The 21,009-nt window shown below is 43.5% G+C and overlaps 1 protein-coding gene across 3 annotated transcripts in view; it reads right to left on the bottom strand.

The window, feature by feature from the left end:
* LOC8025085 (protein cycle) overlaps positions 1 to 21,009 on the bottom strand; it is a 269,570-nt gene that overhangs the window by 49,348 nt on the left and 199,213 nt on the right. For all 3 annotated transcript variants that reach the window (XM_029989709.2, XM_029989708.2, XM_040222394.1), the window contains exons 9-11: positions 10,988 to 11,255; positions 9,733 to 9,879; positions 9,538 to 9,644 (exon numbers count right to left, since the gene is read on the bottom strand). In XM_029989709.2, the coding sequence (XP_029845569.2) occupies positions 9,538 to 9,644; positions 9,733 to 9,879; positions 10,988 to 11,255 (522 nt within the window). The remainder of the gene's footprint in view (positions 1 to 9,537; positions 9,645 to 9,732; positions 9,880 to 10,987; positions 11,256 to 21,009) is intronic.

The following is a 21,009-nucleotide window of genomic DNA, read 5'->3' as shown; positions in this document are numbered from 1 at the left end:
TCAAGTGGATATTGCATTTCGTGAAGAAATAAATATGCGATTTATTTTTATCTGGGAAGCAGCAATAATTGATAAGTAATTTTGACAGCGTTAATGACATAAAAAGCCGTTAGCAACAAATTATGTACCTAATCTGTTATCGTGTCCTTGCCAACATCCTAAGCAGTTTGGCATACCTTTGAATGGTGGTGAGCTCCTCAACGTATTTCCGGCAAAGCCAATTTGGCTCAGAATTGGAGATTTCGAAGACAGTAGACGACTCATTTTTCGCAAGATACTAATTTTCCCAAATCGGCTACAACCAAAAAAAAAAAGAAAAAAAAAGGTCCCGCGATTGATTCTGGTAAAATGTAAACACATTGGAATCTATATTGAAATCCCGCCGCATTGCGAAATTTACAAAACGCCGAATTATTCCAAATCTTTAACTTTTACCTCAATCGCGAAATATAGAGCCCGCGAAAAATAAGTCGTTTACAGTATAGGGTACAAGTCAAGCAGTTCAAATACTGTTTTCCTTTGACGATGTGCAATGTTTCCGAAACCTGTAGAAACACACAAACTGTTCATTACCTCATAAAAGTGCTAACTTGTCGGTGGCCGAACGACAACTATAACATGACGCTTAATGCAACAATTTTGTGCGCTACGTCATATATTGATGTAATCTTAAGAGGTAATACAGTCGCGTGTTCCTTTGCTGAGTACTGTACATACATATACAGGATTTTTTTTTCATTCTTACAGATTTGTCTAAAAAAGCCATGAAAGCTACACTTATGCCGTTTGTGCGAGTGAGTTATACGCCCAGGGGGACATTGTGTGGGTGGCTAATCTTTGCATTATGTCCGCTATTTATTAAAAAAAAAAAAACTTTTTAATTAGTGAAAATAGACATATGGTTCCAATTAAAAGCTTGCTGAGTGTTATCGAAAGCAATTAAGTGAGTCATTTTCAGAAAGACTTTCAGCGCGTGAGTAGTACAATAAAGGTTACCACTTGTGGAGCACGAGGTTAGCAGTTGCGGTAAGGCGCCCGCGCGATTTTTCCGTCTCTTAGCTAGCCTCAGCCTTGTACCTGCTCCACGAGTAGTAACTACAGCGGACTGTTGCGTTTTTCACGCGCTCAAAGTCTTTCTAAAAATTACTGATCTTGGGGGTTTGAACGACGCTCAGCAAATATCTAATTGGAACCATACGACTACTTCCACTAATTAAGATATATTTAACGAATTTCAATTAATTAGCCGACTTATCGCGAAGATTAGCCACCCCGGTAATGTCCCCCTGGGCATATAACTCACTCGCAGAAACCGCATAAACGTAGCTTTCATGGCTTTAAACAAATCTGTAAAAAAAAACAAAAAACAGCATAGCAGACGCATAACGATTCCTCAAACGTATTGCAGTATTCCCATGTAAATATTAAGGGTTTGATTCAGCTTGGTCACACTGTCACTGAGGCATTGCCAATTAAATCAAGCAAACTGTCTAACTTTCGACAGCAATCTGGAAAAAAATGTGTTTTGTAGAGCAGAATATTAGCCATAGGGTTTGTGTTTGTTTGGCACCTTCAACAGCAACCTGGAACATGTTGAACCATGTTTTTGTTGAAACTTTACACTAAGAAAGGCAAAGGTCTAATGTTAATGTGCTGCTTTCTAGACACCCTTATTTACAATTCGCTTGGCAATTCGCAATTCGCTTTGCAATTCGTTACTCACATTAATTGGATGTGCTGCAGTAACTGCGTGACCTGCTGGGGAGAACCGTTTCTTTTTAAGTCATATTATTATGTTGCGATATAATGAAGAATCAATATGAATCTGGTATTCAGATATATTGTCATATAGAACCAAAACTAGAACTTATGCATCCTACGGTACGTGCAACTTATATTTTAACCCGCCTTAGTATCACTCGGCTGCAAATGCATGGGCCCTTGTTCTGCAGGGGCACATAAATATACCTGTGACCGGGCTATGCTCATCAGTTAGAATAAGTAATATGAACCAAAAGACATGAATGTTCAGTGTTTTAATATTAACCACAATATTCTGCTTAAGCACTTCAGGCAAGCTTTTTTGTAATATTGCATTGGCTGGTACTCTGAATTCCTTCTTTAACCGAAGTATTGTTGTGTACACGTTACTAGGCAGGCGAGCTGGTTAATATGACATTCTACAACCCGGAGTGGAGGCTAGGAAGACATACGTCTCAATTGAGATGGATGTGTTTGTCCTCCTTTGTAGCCTCCGTCTCGCATTATAGAATGTCTTAGCGTTGTGTGCTCACGCAAGTTCTGAAATGTGCCCAGTTATTACTGAGAACTCATGCCAGTGGGGTGAAACGTTTTTTTTTGTTTTTTTTTGTACAATCAAAATTTGTTTTGATGCAAGGATCAGACTTGGAGGCTCATGGTGTGTGCACGGACTGTCCAGATTAAGGGTGTTTGTCTCGGCTTGAAAGGATATTATAGACAAGATTTAGAATTCGTTCAGATCGGATTACTAACCGATAGAGAAGTTAAAGAAGGAGTCAGGAACTCCTTAGCTTCTATTAGACATCTTCCTCTAAAAAATCCCGCGCATTATTTAAGTGATCTTTCTTTCAGGCAACTTCTGGCAATGAACCCACAGGAGCGGCCCCGGCAGTCTTGAAGAAAAGTTGCTCTGGTGCGTCTGAAGGCTCAGGGAGCCCTCCAAGAGTTCTTGAAGTTCCGAGAGAAGTGGAAAGAAACTTCGGTGCTTGTTTAGATTAATTTTTTTTCTCTTGTTAATATTACTATTTGTTGTCATAGGCCAAGATGGTTCTTTTCGAGGTGTAGCATGTCACCATAATTTTTGTCACATTTTTCTTTAGTAAACTGCTCACTGATATTTTTTTGATGGCTGAGCTGCCCCAAATATATTTGCGGCATGAAATGTTTTTTTTTTGTATTGTGTATGTGTTCTAGTCATTTAAACGAAAACTAAATGTTAATATTTTTGAAGCAGCAAACTGTTCAGCCTTCTTCGCAATGGGTCCGTTGCTATGGTTTGGAACCAAAAGGACCAAGCGTGAACTTTGTTTCATAAGGATGTTTACAAATGTTTATATGCCTTTATCCCCATTCCTGCATGTAACATGTTCTCTAAACTTGACGTAGCATGCGAGCACTTCCTCATAGCATTCCTGGCTGTTCTATTGAGTATATATGTCACAGATTCATTGTTTTGTTTTCAGGATAGTGCTCGCATTGGGTATGACGGTTCAAATTTTCCATACAAGTTTGGGGAACATTTCCGCATTGCAGGTAATTTTATGTTACAAAGACTTGTATCAACTTGCGCCTGCAAACTGTCAGGACATCCCTGTTTTGCATGTCACATATCAACTTTTTCAAGGAGAAGCTTCGCATGGGTGACATACAAAGCCCGGATGTACTCGTGAATAGCGGTAGTAACATAAAATGGGGCGAGTACTATCACAAACAAGACTGAACTTTTTCCGTAAGTACAACAAATGTAACCTGTGTCATTTTGGACGCATTGGAACTTGTGATGTACTTCGTAAAAATAGTACATGTTCTAGCATGGCTTGCAACCGACCATGTGCTGCTGTGTGCCATGATGGTGCATTTCTTGTAGCATACACTACTTGTTCCGTGATGATGGCGTATGGAACTTATTGTGGCTGCCCATACAACAACAACATGTCCCGAACTAAAGAAGTATTAAACATGTTCTGTAGTCCGGTAATACAGTACATGTTGTGGCAACAAGGTTAGCATGTATGTGTACCATACTTTGACTGGAGTTTTTCTAACATTGTAGCTCGAGAAGCATTCGGGTAGTGGCCCGTGTCCAATCGCTTCAGTGACGACAATAGCCGAACCATAACAATGTCTGGAACTCTGTGCGTGTCCTGCGCCTGGCCAACCCCAGCGCGTGGCTATGATCAACGTTGGCGGCATATTACCCGCTCCAGATCATGTGGCCGCTTGTTCTGGCTACGAGTGGAGGAGGTGAACGCTACTCGTTTATCTTTAACTTTTTTTTCTGGGACTTCTCTTGCGTGGGGTAAAAAACGAACGCGTGTTTCAAAGGTCATTAACGTCAGGGATCCATTCTAAGCGGTATTTGCGCAAAAGTACAAAAATGGTTACATCGCCCCTTTAACTTAACGACGTTGTACGTAAAAGATATGGGTCTCATGTTGGCGAGCTCTGTGGGGCATTTTCTTAGCTTTGGAATGGCCACAACCCAGGATTCCCTCCAATCTTCCGGTACCCAATCCGTCTTTCAGATATGGTTCATCTATTTAGGAACTTGAGGTTCCACTCTTCGGCTAGGTTTAGAAGTGACGGATTTGCGACTCCACACGTGGACCAGAGGCTCCTCCAATTTTAGCGTCGTAGAGGGTCGAGAGCAGCTCTCCGAGCGTGAAGGACCGGCAGCTGTTTGGCCCTCCAGTTCGTCCAGCTCAGTATTCATTCTTCGTGTTTTGATGTCGGTGCTTTTTGCGCTTGAAGTGTGGGCCTGCTAAGGTTGCCAGCTCCTCTTCCGTAGCTCCCATTTGGAAAACCAGCAGAACCGGGGGGGTCGTCTGATTTTGGTCGGTAAACTTCTGGGTGTAGGTTTGGTCCATCACCGCTTCGTTGTGCCCAGCAATTACTTCGCCGAGCTTAAAAGGCTTTTATTAGTCGGATCGTACCGAATGGAGTGGCGGGAAGATTTCCGACTTCAGCTGGGGGCGTCGCATTCCCATTTTTGGTGTGTTGTTTACCCTGATGTCTTGGATGTTTTGGCCAGACTCTTTGAGGTTGTTTGTTTCCCAGAGTGTGGCTGGGGGTCCTCTTAGAGACTGCCTTCTTGGGTTTGAGTTCTTTTTTCTCATTTGCTTCGTAGCCTTGACTTTCTTATGACTCTTGACTTCGGTGGCCGCAAGATCACCCCACAATTTCGGCATTGTCAGGTTGGGGGTGCAAGCACCCGTAGCGCTCAAGCCACCGTGAGTCTTCTGGACACGCGTCCATCTGGTGTCCTATTCAGTGACACTTGTGACAGATGATTACTCCGGCCTGCATGGGGCGACTTTGTATAGCGTGTAAAAATAAGTGACTTGGTGTGAGATCTTGCTGCCTTCGAACGTAACGACTGCAGTCTTGCCGCTTCTCCCCATCAGTCGGGCTAAGAAAACTTTGTGCGTTCGGCACTTTAGCGAAAATAATTTCAGGTGATTCGTTCAGGCCCGGGGTGTGGGTGACGCTCTTTCCCTGCTTTGGACCGGTGACTGTGTAGGCTTGGAAAACCACGTGGCTAACTCTGACTTGGTGGATGACTTCGGTCGCCGCGAGATTTCTGTCGATTGCAATCGTGTTGGCGCTTTCTAGTGCAAGGATTCTAAGGCCCAGTGGGAACGCACGGCTCTGCACGGCCTTGCGTACAGCTTCGAAAATCTTCTTAGGTACTATTTTGACAACGTTGACACGTTACTGATGTCTCAAGATGGACGTCCGACGCTGTGGCATGACTTCTTGCGCTTGAGTCTTCGAGGGTTTTCTCGTGGCGCCTTTTGATCGGGCAGCAAGCGATAGTATAAGTGATATTTATTCTGGCTTAGGAGAGCCGCGGCGCCGCTGAAAAGGAAGGCGCCCATACCATGAAGGCCCGCGGCCCCTTGTTCAACGATGGTAAAATAATATTACTAGTAATAAAACTAATAATAAAATTAATAAAGAAGATAATAATATTAATAATAATAATAACATTTATTTACCACATAACTATTGAGGTAAAACGCTATTCAAGTAGCTTGGCGGGTCGTCAGCCCACTTACAGACACAGCGCATTTGCAAAGGTTACATATACAAGAAATTATATAATACTACAAATAACACAATATACATGCGAAATTTTAAAAGCAGTAACACAAGTTACATAACAGTAATCAAGTAATGCGGTGGTACATGTATGGGACAGAAAACAACGTTATGACTGTTTATGTTAAAATATATAGTTCCGAAGTTCACGAGGACTACATGATCATATGTAGTACTCGTAAACGGACGATTTAATCTTCGACGTTTCGGCCGGAGTCCGGCCGAAACGTCGAAGATTAAATCGTCCGTTGTTGCTGTTCTCACCAAGGGTCCTTTTCTTCTTCTATATATATATATATATATATATATATAGGTGTGTTTAATAAGGTTAACAAGGTCAATTTATTCACTTGAAGGCCGTACTCTGAACACGAGGATTCTACTCCCCAGAAGTTGGGGTAGCGGTTCAACTTTGTTGGAATATTTTCTCCGATAGATGCTAATGATATCAAAAAGTTATTTGTCCCGTGTTGCTCCTGTTTACATAATATACAATGTCTATAACCATAATGTTAATATATATTTATACCTATAATAGTTCAAATAGTAATCATTGTACTCATTTTTGTAATGAAATATTGTTTGTAGATTAGTTTTTGGAGTTGTTGCCCAGACTAAAGGCCCGTTCACACACATGCGTCCGTAGCGACCGCAACGACTGGAACAACCGAAACGACTGTTGCAAGCGTCTGCAACCGTCAGTTGCCATAGCGACGGAGGGACGCACGCACGTGTCGTTCACGTCGCAAGGAGTTGTAGCGAGCCCAACTTTTTCCGCTGCTTTGGAAACAAACGCAACTACAGACCAATCACAGGTCGAGGAGAACCGGTCGCGCGCGTTGCATGCCGGTCGTGCCGGGCTCCTTCTATCTGCAACATGGCGTCGGTGGTGATCGCCGTCGTGGACGGCGTGGTGAAAACTCATCGTTCCGCGTAAAAGCGTTATCCTTGACTGTGAATTTTCGTCGTGTGTCGTTATGCAAGCCCTGCACGTACTAGAAGGGAAGATCCACCAACTTGTGCGGCGATGTCGTGGCGGCACTCTCAAGACAGCAGAAACGCCCGTGTCATCAAGTTTGTTTACTTCGACTACAGTGGACCTTTCTAAGCATTTGTGTCCTCGAACATCGCCCGGATTTCTTATTTGGCGCATTTTATGCGTGCGCTCTAGTTCAAGGTATTACTGGCGCGTACTGTATAAAGGATGCGAATTTTTACGCGTTTTCATCACCGGAGAAAACTGATTAGTGATATCAATCCTGGACGCTCGCACCGTCTATCTTATCACAAAAACATATTTTAAGTTGCTATATTGCTGCTAAGATTACATCGTCTTTTCTAATCGTAGAAAATGCGTGTGGCGAGATTTGTACTATTGACAGAGTTGTGTATTAGATTCATGATCGTCCAAGACGGGGTACTGCATCATTTTCTTTTCTTTTTCGAATCCACTGTACCCTGCAAGCCTATCATATAATAATAATAATAATAATAATAATAATAATAATAAAGCTTTAGGCCATAAAAACTGTCTGTCTATATTCTGTTACGGTATTGAGTGGCAGTGCGTCCCCTTTTTAGAGGTGCCGCTGAAGCAGCTGACGGCGGCGTAGAAGCGGTCGCCGTGCTGACGACCCGCTGCGCTTGTTGCAGTGGGTGCAGGTGTGTACGCGCGGCGCAGAGCGGTCGTTCCGATCGCTCCGGTTGCAACGGACGCAGTCGCATGCAACCGACGCGTGTGAACGACGCTTAAGTGGCACTAATTGAAATCAGATAAAGAAAGAGATATATAAGAGCAGTTTCAGACTAGGTGGAAAAATAAGTGATAGAAGCGAGTTTCGAAATAATGTAGTAATAGGTTCAGTCCATGACATGTCTTTTGAAAAGATAACTCTCAAAGTTTCGTACGTACAGATAAACACGTAAATGTACGAATGAATTGGTACCGATCAAATAAAAAACGCCATTGTATTGTAAAGATGAATTAAAAAAAAATGGTGATGATGGCATAAATTGAGCTCGTGGGTGAGAGTGCGGGTTACCGGGATTAAGCGTTTTACGCTTCTTCCCGACGTAAAATTACCCTCGTCGTAGTCGTTCGCCACTTTTGTTTCGTCGGAGCATCCGGGATTCTCGTAAATAGGGCACGACCGCCATTTAACGTCCTTTTGGGTCGAGTTAGACTTTATACTTTCACCCGTTCAAGGGGCATTCGCGTGCTTTCGAACTGGCACCGGTCGATCTAGCCGGTGTAAACGTGACTTGCCATCGGTCTAGTAAGCCCGCTGATATGTTGCGGAATTCCGCGGTTATGACGGGGTCCCAGATATCAACGCCACCTCCTGCGTGGCTGTATGGCTCGTGACGTCGGACTCGCGGTTGGGTACCGCAATTCCGGCGGTCCCAAGGGGAGTCTCCTTCCCCCCGGTGTTCCCTTGGTCGCAGCATCAGAACCGCTGTCTAGTGAATCGTACAACCGCCATGATTGCGACCGTGGTTTCAGTACTGAGCGGATACCTTCACAAGGCGGGTGTTCGTCCAGCATGAGGTTTATTCCCGTCATTTTGATTCGGAAGGCCCTAAGCTTTCAAGTTTTGAGCAGCGCACCCGGCTTGCCGAAGCGAATATCTGTAGGTTGCGTTTTAATCTTGCTCTGGTAATCCGTAAGTAATGCCCCGCCCACTGATTTGTGGGCGCGGCTGAGGATGGGTCATGAACTCCACATAAAATTCGTCTAGCGGCGCCAATATTAGGCTACTTGTTTTGTTCATTTTTGCGGAAAATGTCTTCCTTGACATACGTGTTCCCTCTAATCGCTCAGAATGTACGATTTAATTTCAGTGGTTCTCAGTATATCATTTATGAATAAGGATACCCTGTTTTGCATACGGTGAATCCTGTTCGAGTACAGGCTCTGTATAGCATACCGGCTAAACTGATTACCTACACGCTCTCAGGCTCTCTGCACATACGGAAAAACCAACGTGGATACGGAACAGTATGTCTATAACACAGAATGTCTTGCCCACTCGTCTAAAAGTGATACATTTTTTTTATGCCATAGAACAATACGCAACGTTTGTGATTTAGACAGGCTTTGACGGGTCCGTTCTCGGATAGGCTAAGCACGCACTCCTTCTCTGTAGGAAAGTAGTCGCTCCAGCTTTTCCTCTATCGCTTCGCTCTTCACGGCCAAAATGATGCTCTTCACGGCCAAAATCATGGAGGCAGGAAGCTTCTGGAGGCGAGATGACGCCACCAGAGGTAAAGCTAAAAGAGTGGAGGGAAACGCCATCAACGATAACAAAAAAAAAAAAAAAAACAAGACACGCTGTTAGACGAAAAGGAGAGCCGACGTGGCTCCAATAGCTCTTTTGGTCACCCTCGTGTGCAGGGACACGCCCCCAAGACAGCTACTGGTGCCAAGTCGGCTCTCCCTTTTGTCCAATAGCATCTTTTGTTTTTATGGTCATCGATACGGGCGTGTCCCTCCACACACCTGGCTTCACCTCTGGTGGCATCACGTCGCCTCCAGAAGCTTCCTAGCTCCATGCTAAGCACGTGCTCATTATCTATGGGAAAGCAGACGCGCAACCTATGCCTAATCGTTGTGCATTTCTAGGCCAAAATCGATAATATTTTTTGGCATAAGGTTTCGAAAGTTGGTGCACTTGCCTTTTTTGTGGCACTCTGACATCGGTAGAACGTCTTCTTGACTGTAATACTCGTAACAGGCAGTTCCTAGGAGCTCTTGAGGCAGGTATCCCAATATTAAGGTAGCTCTGAAATAAGACGGTTAACGACGCCTTCTTTCCATCAGGTCCCTAAACAACAAAATAAGTGTCAGTGTACTGGCAGAAATGAGCTCACTTCTTATCGACGAACAGGAATTTCCCGTCGATGGCGTGCCGGGAAACAAATTCGATCGGCTCCACATCCAGGGACGCCCTGGTCCGCGGAGCCGTGGTCAGCTCGCCATGCACTCTTCCAACAGCTACGAGGCAGCTCAGGTTGCAGCTGCACAAATCGCTCGACATTAGCTAGAATCTTCAACTCTGTCCGTTATCGCCACTGATGAGACGAGGCACAGCGCAATGTGCCTTCGGAAAATGTGCGCTCTCTTTTCCAGCCTTCGTGTTTCCTCTAATCCTACCCAATTTCTTGGTTATTCGTCTGCATCATTATTTGTGCGGAAAAAGGACTTTCAGCATCAAACATCAATCGTATTCTTTAGTATTATAAAATCCCTTGCAACACCAAGCATCAAAGATTTGTTATCAGGTTCGACAAGAGTGCAGATTTAATTTCGCCTTTTGGTGCCGTGTCTGTTCGTTTTGAATTGGGTGCTGACTGACTCCCTTACCCACGGTGCTCGGCTGTGCATCAGATGGAATGGTCCTCTGGAACGCGCGCCCGCTTTCAGGACAGGGTCCGTAATCTGGACACTTGGCGAAAAAGTCGGCGAGAAATCGGGCGGATCTGATTGGCCGGCGCCAAGGTCTTGACCTTGGCGCCGGCCAATCAGTGCGGACTTGGCCAATCACGGTCACCCGATTTCTCGCCGACATTTTGGCCAAGTGTCCAAATTAGGGCCCCAGCCCGTAATATCCGGGACACTCGAGATAGGTGCCTACTCCACGGCCTCTACTCGCCTCCTTATGAAGGCAGAGCAGGCACTTACCTAACCGCGACAACCTACGAGAGGACGGCCCAAAGACTGTGAGACGTGATGGCCACTATCACTACGCATGCTTCTATTGTCTAGATTACAAAAGAAAAAAAAAGAATAGAGTTTAGAGCCGCGTTAAGTTAGCAATCAGAAAGCATTAACATAAAGTTAGGACGCAATCCAGCTGGTGATGGTTCAGCATAACAAACTAAAACCGTGAGACTCAGGAGAACGAGGGATGAGATTCAGAAGTCTGAAGAATGTAACTTTTGTGCGGCCCGAAAGTTCTTTACGTTTTATACTTTTTTTTGGAGAGAACCTAATGCTTGTTTTTTATGGAGATCTTCGCGTAAGAGGTCACGCTAAAATGTAAACAAGTAGGAAAATGTATATATTTCTGTTAGCATACAGAGAAGCCCTAATGAGCCCGCTGCCCAGACCGAACTACGCTGGTACCCTTCACTGTCGCCGGTGTCCGCCCCTTCCTCCGGCAGGCTGAGCTTGGTCGGTGCCCAGGACTTGAGGTAGCCCGTACAGTGGATGATGGAGTAGCGGCGGTCGAAGCTGTGCGACTTTCGGCGCCGCTGGCCGCCCGTGGTCGTGTCCGCCTCCTCCTTGACGGTGGCCTGCGTCTTGCACCGCATGCGACAGAAGAAGGAGCGCCGGGCGCCGGGGCAGAGCCGGCTCTGCCGCTGCGGGAAGTCGCCCTTGAGCGGCAGCATCGCTGCGGGCACGCGCGAGCGGGGAGTCAGGGAGAATACTCACAATGTACAATAATAAAAATAATAATGTTTATTTTTCCATCAAACAAATGATGGAGGGAGACCGAGGAAAAAAGCTGCATCATGCAGCTTGACGAGTCCCCGGTCCCCCTCTCACACAAACAGCAGTGGCACAGGAAAAAATAAACAAGACACAATGACGTTCAAAAAGTAATCGGGCGGCAATATTAACGTTTTCCGCAGTAACATAAAAATGAAAATGTCATGCATGTATACATTTAGATATATACACAGAAAACACAAACCATTATACATCGCAAAGCTCTGCAAAGGACTACTAAAAAAACACACTTGAAAAAAATTCTCGAATATCTTGTCTCGATGACTTAATGGGATCAATATTTTAGGAGATAATAAAATTAAGTAGGCTTGGAAGCGTATAAAATAACATTTGCTCGGCATAGGTCGTTCTAATATTGGGTAACTTCCAGTTTTGCCAACTTCGAGTGGGGCAAGTTGGTACTTTTGGAGCAAGAGAAGCCAGGTCAATCAGATTAAGATGATTTTTTGTACTTCAGATTTATAACAGACACACAAACGATATTTATATATACTATTAACATTAATAAATTTTAAACTTTTAAATAAGGGTTCACTGGGGTGGTCGTATGGGACATTGGAAATGTTTCTTAGCATCTTTTTCTGCAACAGAAGTAGTTTATTTAAGTTTGTACTTGTACTATTACCCCAACCTAGGTGGCAGTAGTTTATATGAGAGAAAAATAAGGAGTTATAAATTAAAAGTTTGACACTTCGTAGTAAAAGATGGCGGTGTCGGTACATCAAGCCAACAACACGGGATAGTTTAAGCAAAATATAATTAACATGATCGTTTCATCGCATTTGATCCGTGAATACAACACCAAGAGTCTTAAAGCTCGTGAGGACTTCTATTTTAATCGAATTTAAAATGATATCACAAGCAATAGTAACACTCTTGTTTTTGGGGTGAAATAAAACCGCTCTTGTTTTATTTTCATTGATCTTTAGAACATTACAGCTACACCACTTAACTAGGTCTTTGAGAGTTTCATTTGCGTTATTTATTAGTTCATTACAGTTATTACCTGCAAATAGTAAACTAGTATCGTCCGCGTAAATTACATATTTGATATTTGTTCACGATATCATTGACATATAAATTAAACAAAAAGGGACCTGGAATATTTCCTTGGGGAAATCCAGATTCAATTGGTTTTATATTAGAAGAATTGCCATTTATATGGACGTGTTGCTTACGATGTGAAAGATATGACGAAATTAAAGCTGATACCTGTCCACGAAAACCATATTTTTCTACTTTTTTTTTTATTAACAGGTTATGATTTAGATGGTCAAACGCTTTACTAAAATCTATAAGTATTCCAAGGGTCTTTTGTTCTGCTCAAAGTTGCCCAAAATATATTCTTTTTGCTCTAAAAGAGCGAGCTCGGTAGACTGGCCTTTACGGAAACCAAACTGCGAAGGATTGATTATAATGTGCTTATCTGAAGATTTCACCATGCGTGAAAGCAATATTTTTTCAAAGCCTTTCGAATACACCGGTAAGATAGAAATTGGCCTGTAGTTTGCCATGTCGTTCTTGTCACCCTTTTTATACAATACGCTGAACTTAGCTATCTGCATATTTTTCGGAAACGCCCTAAGCTGCAAGCAGAGATTAACAATGAATGTTAGACAGGGTGATATGATATCTATTACATGTTTTATCGGACCTATCTGCATATCATCAGCGTCACAGCTTGTACTGTTTTTAAAAGACAAGAATGTGTGTATCACCTACATATTCAAAACTGGCTCAGGAAAGATCGCACTTTCATTTTTACGTTCAATATGCGCGCAAGAGTTTTCACCTGGATTACCTTTTGCCAAATTTACAAAGTGGTCATTAAAGGCATTTGCTAGTAATGTTCCTGTAAGTTCTACATTGCACAGGTGGATTTTCTCAATTTGCTTTATTTCGTGCGAGCAATTCAGGACATTGTTAAGCTTTTTCCACGTGACGTCTGTCCGAATTGCTGTGGACACAAAGTAGTTATTAAAGTACCTTGCTCTAGCATTTCTTAATTCCCTTGTAAGTATGTTACGGTATGATTTAAATGCTTTAAGATGTTCAGGGTCCTTAGTGTTTACGAATATCTTGTACAAAACATTTTTCCTATTTATTTTAAACAAAAGTTCTGGGGTTATCTATGGTTTACGTGTTTTTTTTCGACAATTTATAGATTTATATAGAAAGCACGTTTTGTATATTTCCTTAAATTTGTTCAAGAACACGTTATATGCTTCCCGCACGTACGGTATGATTTAAATGCTTTAAGATGTTCAGGGTCCTTGGTGTTTACGAATATCTTGTACAAAACAATTTTCCTATTCATTTTAAACAAAAGTTCTGGGGTTAACCATGGTTTACGATTTCTTTTCGACAATTTAATAGATTTATATGGAAAGCACGTTTTGTATATTTTTTTTATTTTTTCAAGAACACGTTATGTGCTATGCCCGGAATAGAAGCGTTGTTTTACATGCAGAGCAGATAACACGACCCGCGTCAATATCCAATGTGTTTTTTATTCAGGTCTACAATATGTTCTTCATATAGCCGTAAAAGGTACACTAATACGGTCGACGTAATATGCGAGGCTAATTGTCAGTATTAGTGCAATTTCTAGCTAAGATAAGTTAAATAACTTTCAGTTAGTAAAAAAAACATACGGTTTCAATCCGAAACTTAGAGTGTAATCGAAAACTCCTCAATCAGTAATAGTGAGAAAAATCTGAAGCGGCGCGGTAAGCGTAGGGGTGCGCTAAGGTTACCACTCCTGCAAGAGGCTCGAGTCTGGCGGTATGAAAGCACGAACGATATTCTTATTTAGAAAGTGGAGAGACATAAGGGACGATAGACAAAACAATCTTTTAGCTTCAAAGAGGTGTCACAGAATTAAGTTGCGCCTCATCAGAGCCACCTTCTTTGTGATCATGAGCCGGGTATTCGAGCCTGCATACGGCAGCAGCCCCGGATACATCTTCCTGCTACGGGAGGCGAACCGCCTCATCGAATCAACCTGACACAAAGTGATCCAATCCATCAGCCCCGCGCGAGCAGAGAACTGCCGGGCGGTGTACAGTTCCCCAACCATACTCTCGGACACGGAGTTGTCGACAAGTACCATGAACCTCCTGGCCAAGGGACTCAAGTGTGCTCCTGGCAGCCACTTTTCAAGGGTGGACTAGCTCACTGCTGCACATGAAGTCGCGGCAAGAATACCAGAACAAGATCGACAGCAGTTCCTAGGAGCTGCTGTCCTCGCTGTCTGCAGCCGGTCAGCCCCTCGCCCTTCTGTATCCAACGTCACTCGATCCGCCATGAAGGAATTGGGAAAGAAGAACCTCACTCTAGTGCAGGCAGACAAGACTGGGGAGGTTGTTGTTCTCGAACAGGGAACCTTCCGGGAAAACGTCTCTACTGCCCTAAACAAGAATTTCGCCAAGCTGCGGAGCTGACCATCGGGTGGGCTCCGAGCCAAGGTGGAGGAACTTTGTGAGAAACATAACCTGCAGAAGCTAAAGAGTTCCATAGGTTCCCCTTCCACACAGTACCCTTCATGATTCTTCTCAGCGATAACCCATAAGCCTGAAATTCCCATAAGAGCCATAGCTTCAGATAAACGTGTGCTGGCCGAAGCATCTCGCCAGGTACCTCCAGAACCCCCTTTTGATCCTCACACCTCCCTAGCCATCCAGGATCCAAAGGTCACACGCGCTAGTCTCCGCCATAAGCAGCCTCCACGGGACGACGCAGCCTATCTCGATGTTTTCTATGGACGTGGAGGACACGTATTATAGTTTGAACGTCCTGTTCCTTGTGCAGTGTGTCGCCGACGCCATCGAGGGGCACGGGCTTCCCGCCTTCCAGAACAAAGCGGCGTGTCATCGCAGGCATTCGTGGAGCTTCTCCTTCTTTGCCTCCGGTCACCACTGGTCGAGCACAACTGGGACCTGTTCATCCAAAAAGCAGGAGTCTACATCGGATAATGTCTGGCCCCAAGTCTCAGCGAGATCTATCTCTCCGTGGTATACCGGGGCACCCAGCGACATCTGCAAACCGAATCCCGGTACTGCGAAGTGTTCAGGTACGTCGATTATTATCTACTCATTCCCTTTAACCACACAACTCCGGAGGCTACCATCGAGGCATTCGGCGCATCGCCTGGACACCTAACATTCAAGAGGCAAGACCCCATGGAAGGCGAACTGCAGTTCCTGGAGGCCCGCCTCCAACCTTGCAAAAAAGGAGTGTGCTGGTCTTTCCAACAGCGTACAAACAAGCCGGAGCTTCCATTCTCAAGCGCGCACTCAAAAGACAAAAAATCCGGCATAATCAGGTGTCTGCTTTCCGCCGCGTGCTCAAAGTCTTGTGCCTACCAACGGGAGGCCAGCCTATGGCAACAGTGCGCACGCCTTAGGAGGGCAGGCTACCCTGCCTATTCGATTTTGGCTACCTCGCAAAAATTTGCCACAAAACCCCGGGCCAGGCAAACCGCCGACCCTTCACGCATCGCCAGAACACCTGCCTGTAAATTTCGTAATTATCCGCGGGATGAAGTTCTTTAGATCGCCTGGTTTCTGAGCCGGTTTGCGCAACGAGACGAATGCCTGTGCCTCCGACTCTCCTTCCCGCTTTTTTTCCTGGCCACCTGCAGCCAGTGTGCGCAGGAGGCGTCTGCCATTAGATTGGAATCCATAGTTCTCCCTCTCTTAAACATAGGCTTTCTTGTGCTGCTCAGTGAACCACTTCAAATAGGTTGGCATCTAATGATTTCCAAAGGAATTTTCCCTCAATCTCGAAATCTTCTCCGCCCGTCCGTCCATCTGTCCGTTCGTGCATTTCCCGTTGAGTTTTGCGCGCAAACTGAATTGGTATTTAGGTTACGTTTTGTCAATTCATGTCACGTGACCTGACGATGCGTGAAATATACGCCGATTAAGTTTCCCCTACAAAGTTGGCGGGAAAATTGATGTGACGTGGCCTATACACCAATTTAGCTCACCCGCTATATTTAGCGGGAAAATTGATATGACGCGATTCGATGCATGGAGTCGCGTCATATCAATTTTCTTTTCGCATCGAGTCACGTGCACTTATACACCAAATTCAGTTTAATCCCTTATATTTAGCGAAAAAATTCATGTCCCGTGACTTGACGCGTCTTGACTTATGCACCAATTTAGCTTCCCTGCTCAATCTATCGGGGAATTAGATAAAAATAAAGGTTCTTCACCGCCGAAACGATGTTTTAATATTCTCTAAATAATTTTAAATAGTTGCTCCCTAAATACGGCATTTCATGAATTATAGGACATTTCAAATAAAGTTTGCTGTCAAGCTTTTGCTAGATTTCTTGCCGAATTTTTAGTTCGTTTTACCGAGTTTCTAATATTAACGGAAAAAAAAAAATATATGGTATGCCACCAAAAAATTTGCGCCTAAACTGTGAAAATATATTAGTGTGTTTAAAACCGGCACTATTACATTAACAGTGCGCTTGAGCTTGCCATCTGTGGTGGCCTAGCTTAGTTCACATTTTATGAGAAAAAAGTTTTAGATAAATGGTTTCCTCATCGTGTGGTGTTAATTCGGTGTGATGGAAACATTTTTATGTCGAGTTTCACAAAGTATCGCACACTCAATGAAAACCCGTAGGAAGTGCACTGGTGGCCAAGATATCATCAAAGACGAAGATACAAACCGTTTCGATCTTGGCACAACCGATAAGCGAACCGATATCCTATGAACTTGCCTGAACCGGAACCGAACCAGCGCTGAAAACTAGCACACTGAATCCGAATCAAACAGAAAAAGTTTTACGTAAAGCGCAGGGTCATTGGTGCTGAGAAGAGACAATTTCAGTGTTCGTTCAAATGTCCGATCATTGCCAAAGGCTGTGTACCATATATTCAAGTTTCGGACAGGCAAGGCGAGACAGTATCACGATATAAATTTGTCGCGAAAGAATCTTAGAGATAGTGTAGAGTATCTGTATCTTTGCATCAAGATAATTTTGAAAAAATATATTTGTATTTGAGCAATGAAATATATTTGCGATGTAATGAATCGATTTGCATGCTCTGCCAGGCTTGGGGATGTCATTTGTTGTCGAAAATTAACTGTCGGTTTTCTATAATAACCCACACTTCTGGTCCGAAACTCCCGGAATGTTTAAATTGCCCCCACCTCACAAGCGTCTATACGTGGGGCAAGCCTAGTAGTCTGGAATATGTCACAGTCACCAAAATTAAAATTATAAAAAATTGAAAAATGCAAAAAACAAAAGAAAGGTGGCTCTAAGAACGGCTTTTTGCAAGAATTGCGGAATAAGCCCTTGTGAGGAACCTGTTTTGACGTGAAGGTACCTCAAATTGAAACACAGCTTCCCGGCAAAAAAAGGTTCATTTCGGGCAGACGCCTTTTCTCATGCATGGCACACCGTCCTTGGTTTCCAGTACCTATTTGGGTCACTGGGGGCGACAATAGTCTTTGGTGGCCTTCGGGATGGTAGCTGTGAATAGATTAAGAGATTGGTGTAAAGGAGGTGCCTAAACTTGCATAAAGAGAGTTATATTAGCCCTACCATTTGTACTCGCCAAAAACTGCAACCTCCGCCCCTACAACTCGTCGGTAAAAATATATCTTTATGTATCTTTGTGTTCCGGAATACTGTATCGAGATTTTCTTCTTTTTTTTTTCGCAAGTATCTCAGGGCTATCCCGTCACATAAAAGCCAAATGTATCCCAGTATTTGTATTTGGATTTCAGAATTTTCATAACCTTAGTATATGTGTTCCTGAATCTTTTTTGGGGTATCCAGACAGGGACCAGAGCAACTGGTCACTCTGCTTCTGAATTAATATAAAGCCCATTCTTAGTTGTTTTTTTTTTAATTCGGACCATAGTATGAACCTGTAGATTTTATATGAAAAGGATGGGGGGGGGGGGGGGCAGGGAGGTGCAGTTGAAGCCTCTACTCCGTTTGCCACATCCTGAGTTTGTGACACTGCTGGTTTGGGTGGTGGAATGGTATCACAAGAACACAAGTACACCAGCAATTATGTTCGTGAGTCAATATCTTTTAAAGTGTCAAAGCTCATTAGGGAGTTTCTGTAGATCGTTTTGATGACACCGATAACAATACCCGACACTCCGCCGACGCCTTTGCGCGTGCAGGGTATCGTTGTCGGCTGTAGTTAACGGAGGTGTCGGAACGATCTCTAAAACTTCCACTAAAACTCTTGCAAAATGGAATTGATCCTAATAGCGTAGTGCCGTGCCAAGCATCTTGGAAAACCTTTGGCCCAAGTTGCGGTTTTGCTTTTCTAATGTAACTTCAGGACATCCCGTCACGAGCAAATGCTGGTATTGCATTTCCGAATATGTGACTCTACTTAAAATTTGAATACTCTATGTGTTGCCGTGCTTCCCACTACAGATAAAATGCCGGGGAACGTTTTTTTGTGTTCCCGGTGTGCCATAATTCGTGCGCATGTAAACAAGTCTACGAAGGCCCATGTAAGAAGTATACCCATACAAAAGATAGTCTATGTTTGGCTATCAATAATCCTTTGTATGGCCGGCTATGGAAAATTAGCCTAATTAGATATAGCCGCTTCTCGGGCTGTATATAGTTTCTTCTATGATCTCTGCTAAGGGTATCTAAAGCATTATCTATGGCTTATCACTAGTTTGCTACAACTATATATCGCTCCTTCAATGGATAGCTATATAATTTTGTATGGTTTACACTAGGGGTCTCTTTAGAAAGGGCGCTACAGCAGCTTATGGCTTCTCTGGTGGTTTCTTTAGCTGTCTACATCTTTTTGTGTGGTCTGCAATAGAGACTACTAGGGCTTTCTATCTGGGTCCCTTTAGCGAGCGTGTTATAGGTGCCTGTGGCTTTTTTATGTTTTTTTTTTGTCCTCTAAAAAGTTTTGTGTATTCTGATATAAAGTTTCCTGTGGCTTTCTTAATGGGTCTCTTTAGCCAGCGTGGTGTAGCTGTCTATGGCTTGTTTTATGGTTTATTTTGTCATGTATATCTTGTCGCATGGTCTGCTATAGAGATTAGTATTGCTTACCCTATCGGTCTTTTTAGCAAGCTTGCTATACTGGCCTATGACTTTTCTTATGGTTTCTTTGGCCATCTAGAGTTTTTTATGTGGTCCGTTACAGAGATTTCCATGTCTTGCTATATGGGTCTTTTTGCTAGAGTTCTATTGCTGCCTATGGCTTTTTTATGCTTTCTTTGGTCCTCTATTGCTTTTTGTATAGCTTTCTAGAGTTCTTATGGCTTTCTTAATGTGTCTTTTTTAACCAGAGTGCTACTAGTTTTCTATGGAGTTTTAATGGTTTCCCCTGTCATCTATAGCTTTTTGTTAAGTCTTCTATGGAGATTTTTATTGAAAACCCTATGGGCCTCTTTAGCCAGCTTGCTATAACCCCCTATTTTTTTGTGTTTTTTTTTTATCCATTTATAGTTCCCTGTATGGTTTGTTACATAGATTTCTATGTCTTACTATATGGGTTTCTTTAGCCAGAGTTCTATTGTTGCTTATGGCTTTTTCGATGTTTTTTTTCAACCATCAATATATTCATGTATGGTCTGCTATACAGATCTCTATGGCTTATTGTGCGGGTCTTTTTAGCCAGCGTGCCATAGCAACTCCTGGCTTTTCCTATGGTGTCTTTAGCCGTCTATTGCCCTCTGTATGGTCCGCTATGGGTCATTCTATAGTTCGTTCGACAACTTTAACAGAGTTACCCGACTACTAAAATGTCGACATTTTAGGAATCTTTTTAAATAAATATGCTGTCTAAAATTTATTTTCGTAATGTTACCAGTGTCTACATGACATGAAAACAAGCATACGTGAAGAAAAACTACGGGAGTGTAGGGACGTGAGAACGCCGAGCTCTGGTGGGAATGATTAGTGGGGAGACCCAAAGCTAGCTCTCCTTGTCTCTACTCCCAATACAAACCCGTCAAATTGCCAAACGCCGGCGTCCAGCATTCCGCGTTCACCTTCAAACATCTTCGAAGAGTTTGTAGAGACAAAGGCAACTAGAGTTACCTCTACGCACTAATCATTCCAATCGGAACGCGGAGTTCTGACATTCCCGCGCGCTCTCGTCTTTTCGTCTTCCTCAGTTTCACTGTGCATGAGCATGCCATAATATATTTTATTCTAATGCCGAACCCCTTCTCCACCGGGCGGTGCCAGCTGTTTTTTTTTCTGCGTTGAAAGATCGAAAAACTGTAACCTTGGCAGTTTCACGACATCCCTCGTTCTAAGGTGCGAGAGCGGCGGCAGAGAATGTCCGAGCACTGATGTGGCGGGTCGTGGAGGCACCGCTTAGACAAGAAACTAGAGGACTTATAGCACTAAAAACATGGACCTGAAAGAAACACATACAACACGGACTATCCGCGCTTTAGATCAAAATGAACCAACAAGCCAAATACATAGTTTTCATTTAGACAAGAAAGCCATAATGCTTACATTTCGAAGTCAGCCAAAGAAAGCAAGTGCGAGGCACAGATAGAACACGAGTGCAGCTTTGAGTGGGAACTCCTGTCTTTACTGATTGAACGCGGGTTCGAGCTGGAACATTACACGGCTTAAAGGGGCGGTGCAAGGACAT

The sequence above is a fragment of the Ixodes scapularis genome, unplaced genomic scaffold (genome assembly GCF_016920785.2).
Source record: "Ixodes scapularis isolate PalLabHiFi unplaced genomic scaffold, ASM1692078v2 PGA_scaffold7__128_contigs__length_106722199, whole genome shotgun sequence".
Classification (NCBI taxonomy): domain Eukaryota; kingdom Metazoa; phylum Arthropoda; class Arachnida; order Ixodida; family Ixodidae; genus Ixodes; species Ixodes scapularis.
Note: the sequence above shows the minus strand (reverse complement) of the source record. Positions and strands in the feature narration are given on the sequence as shown.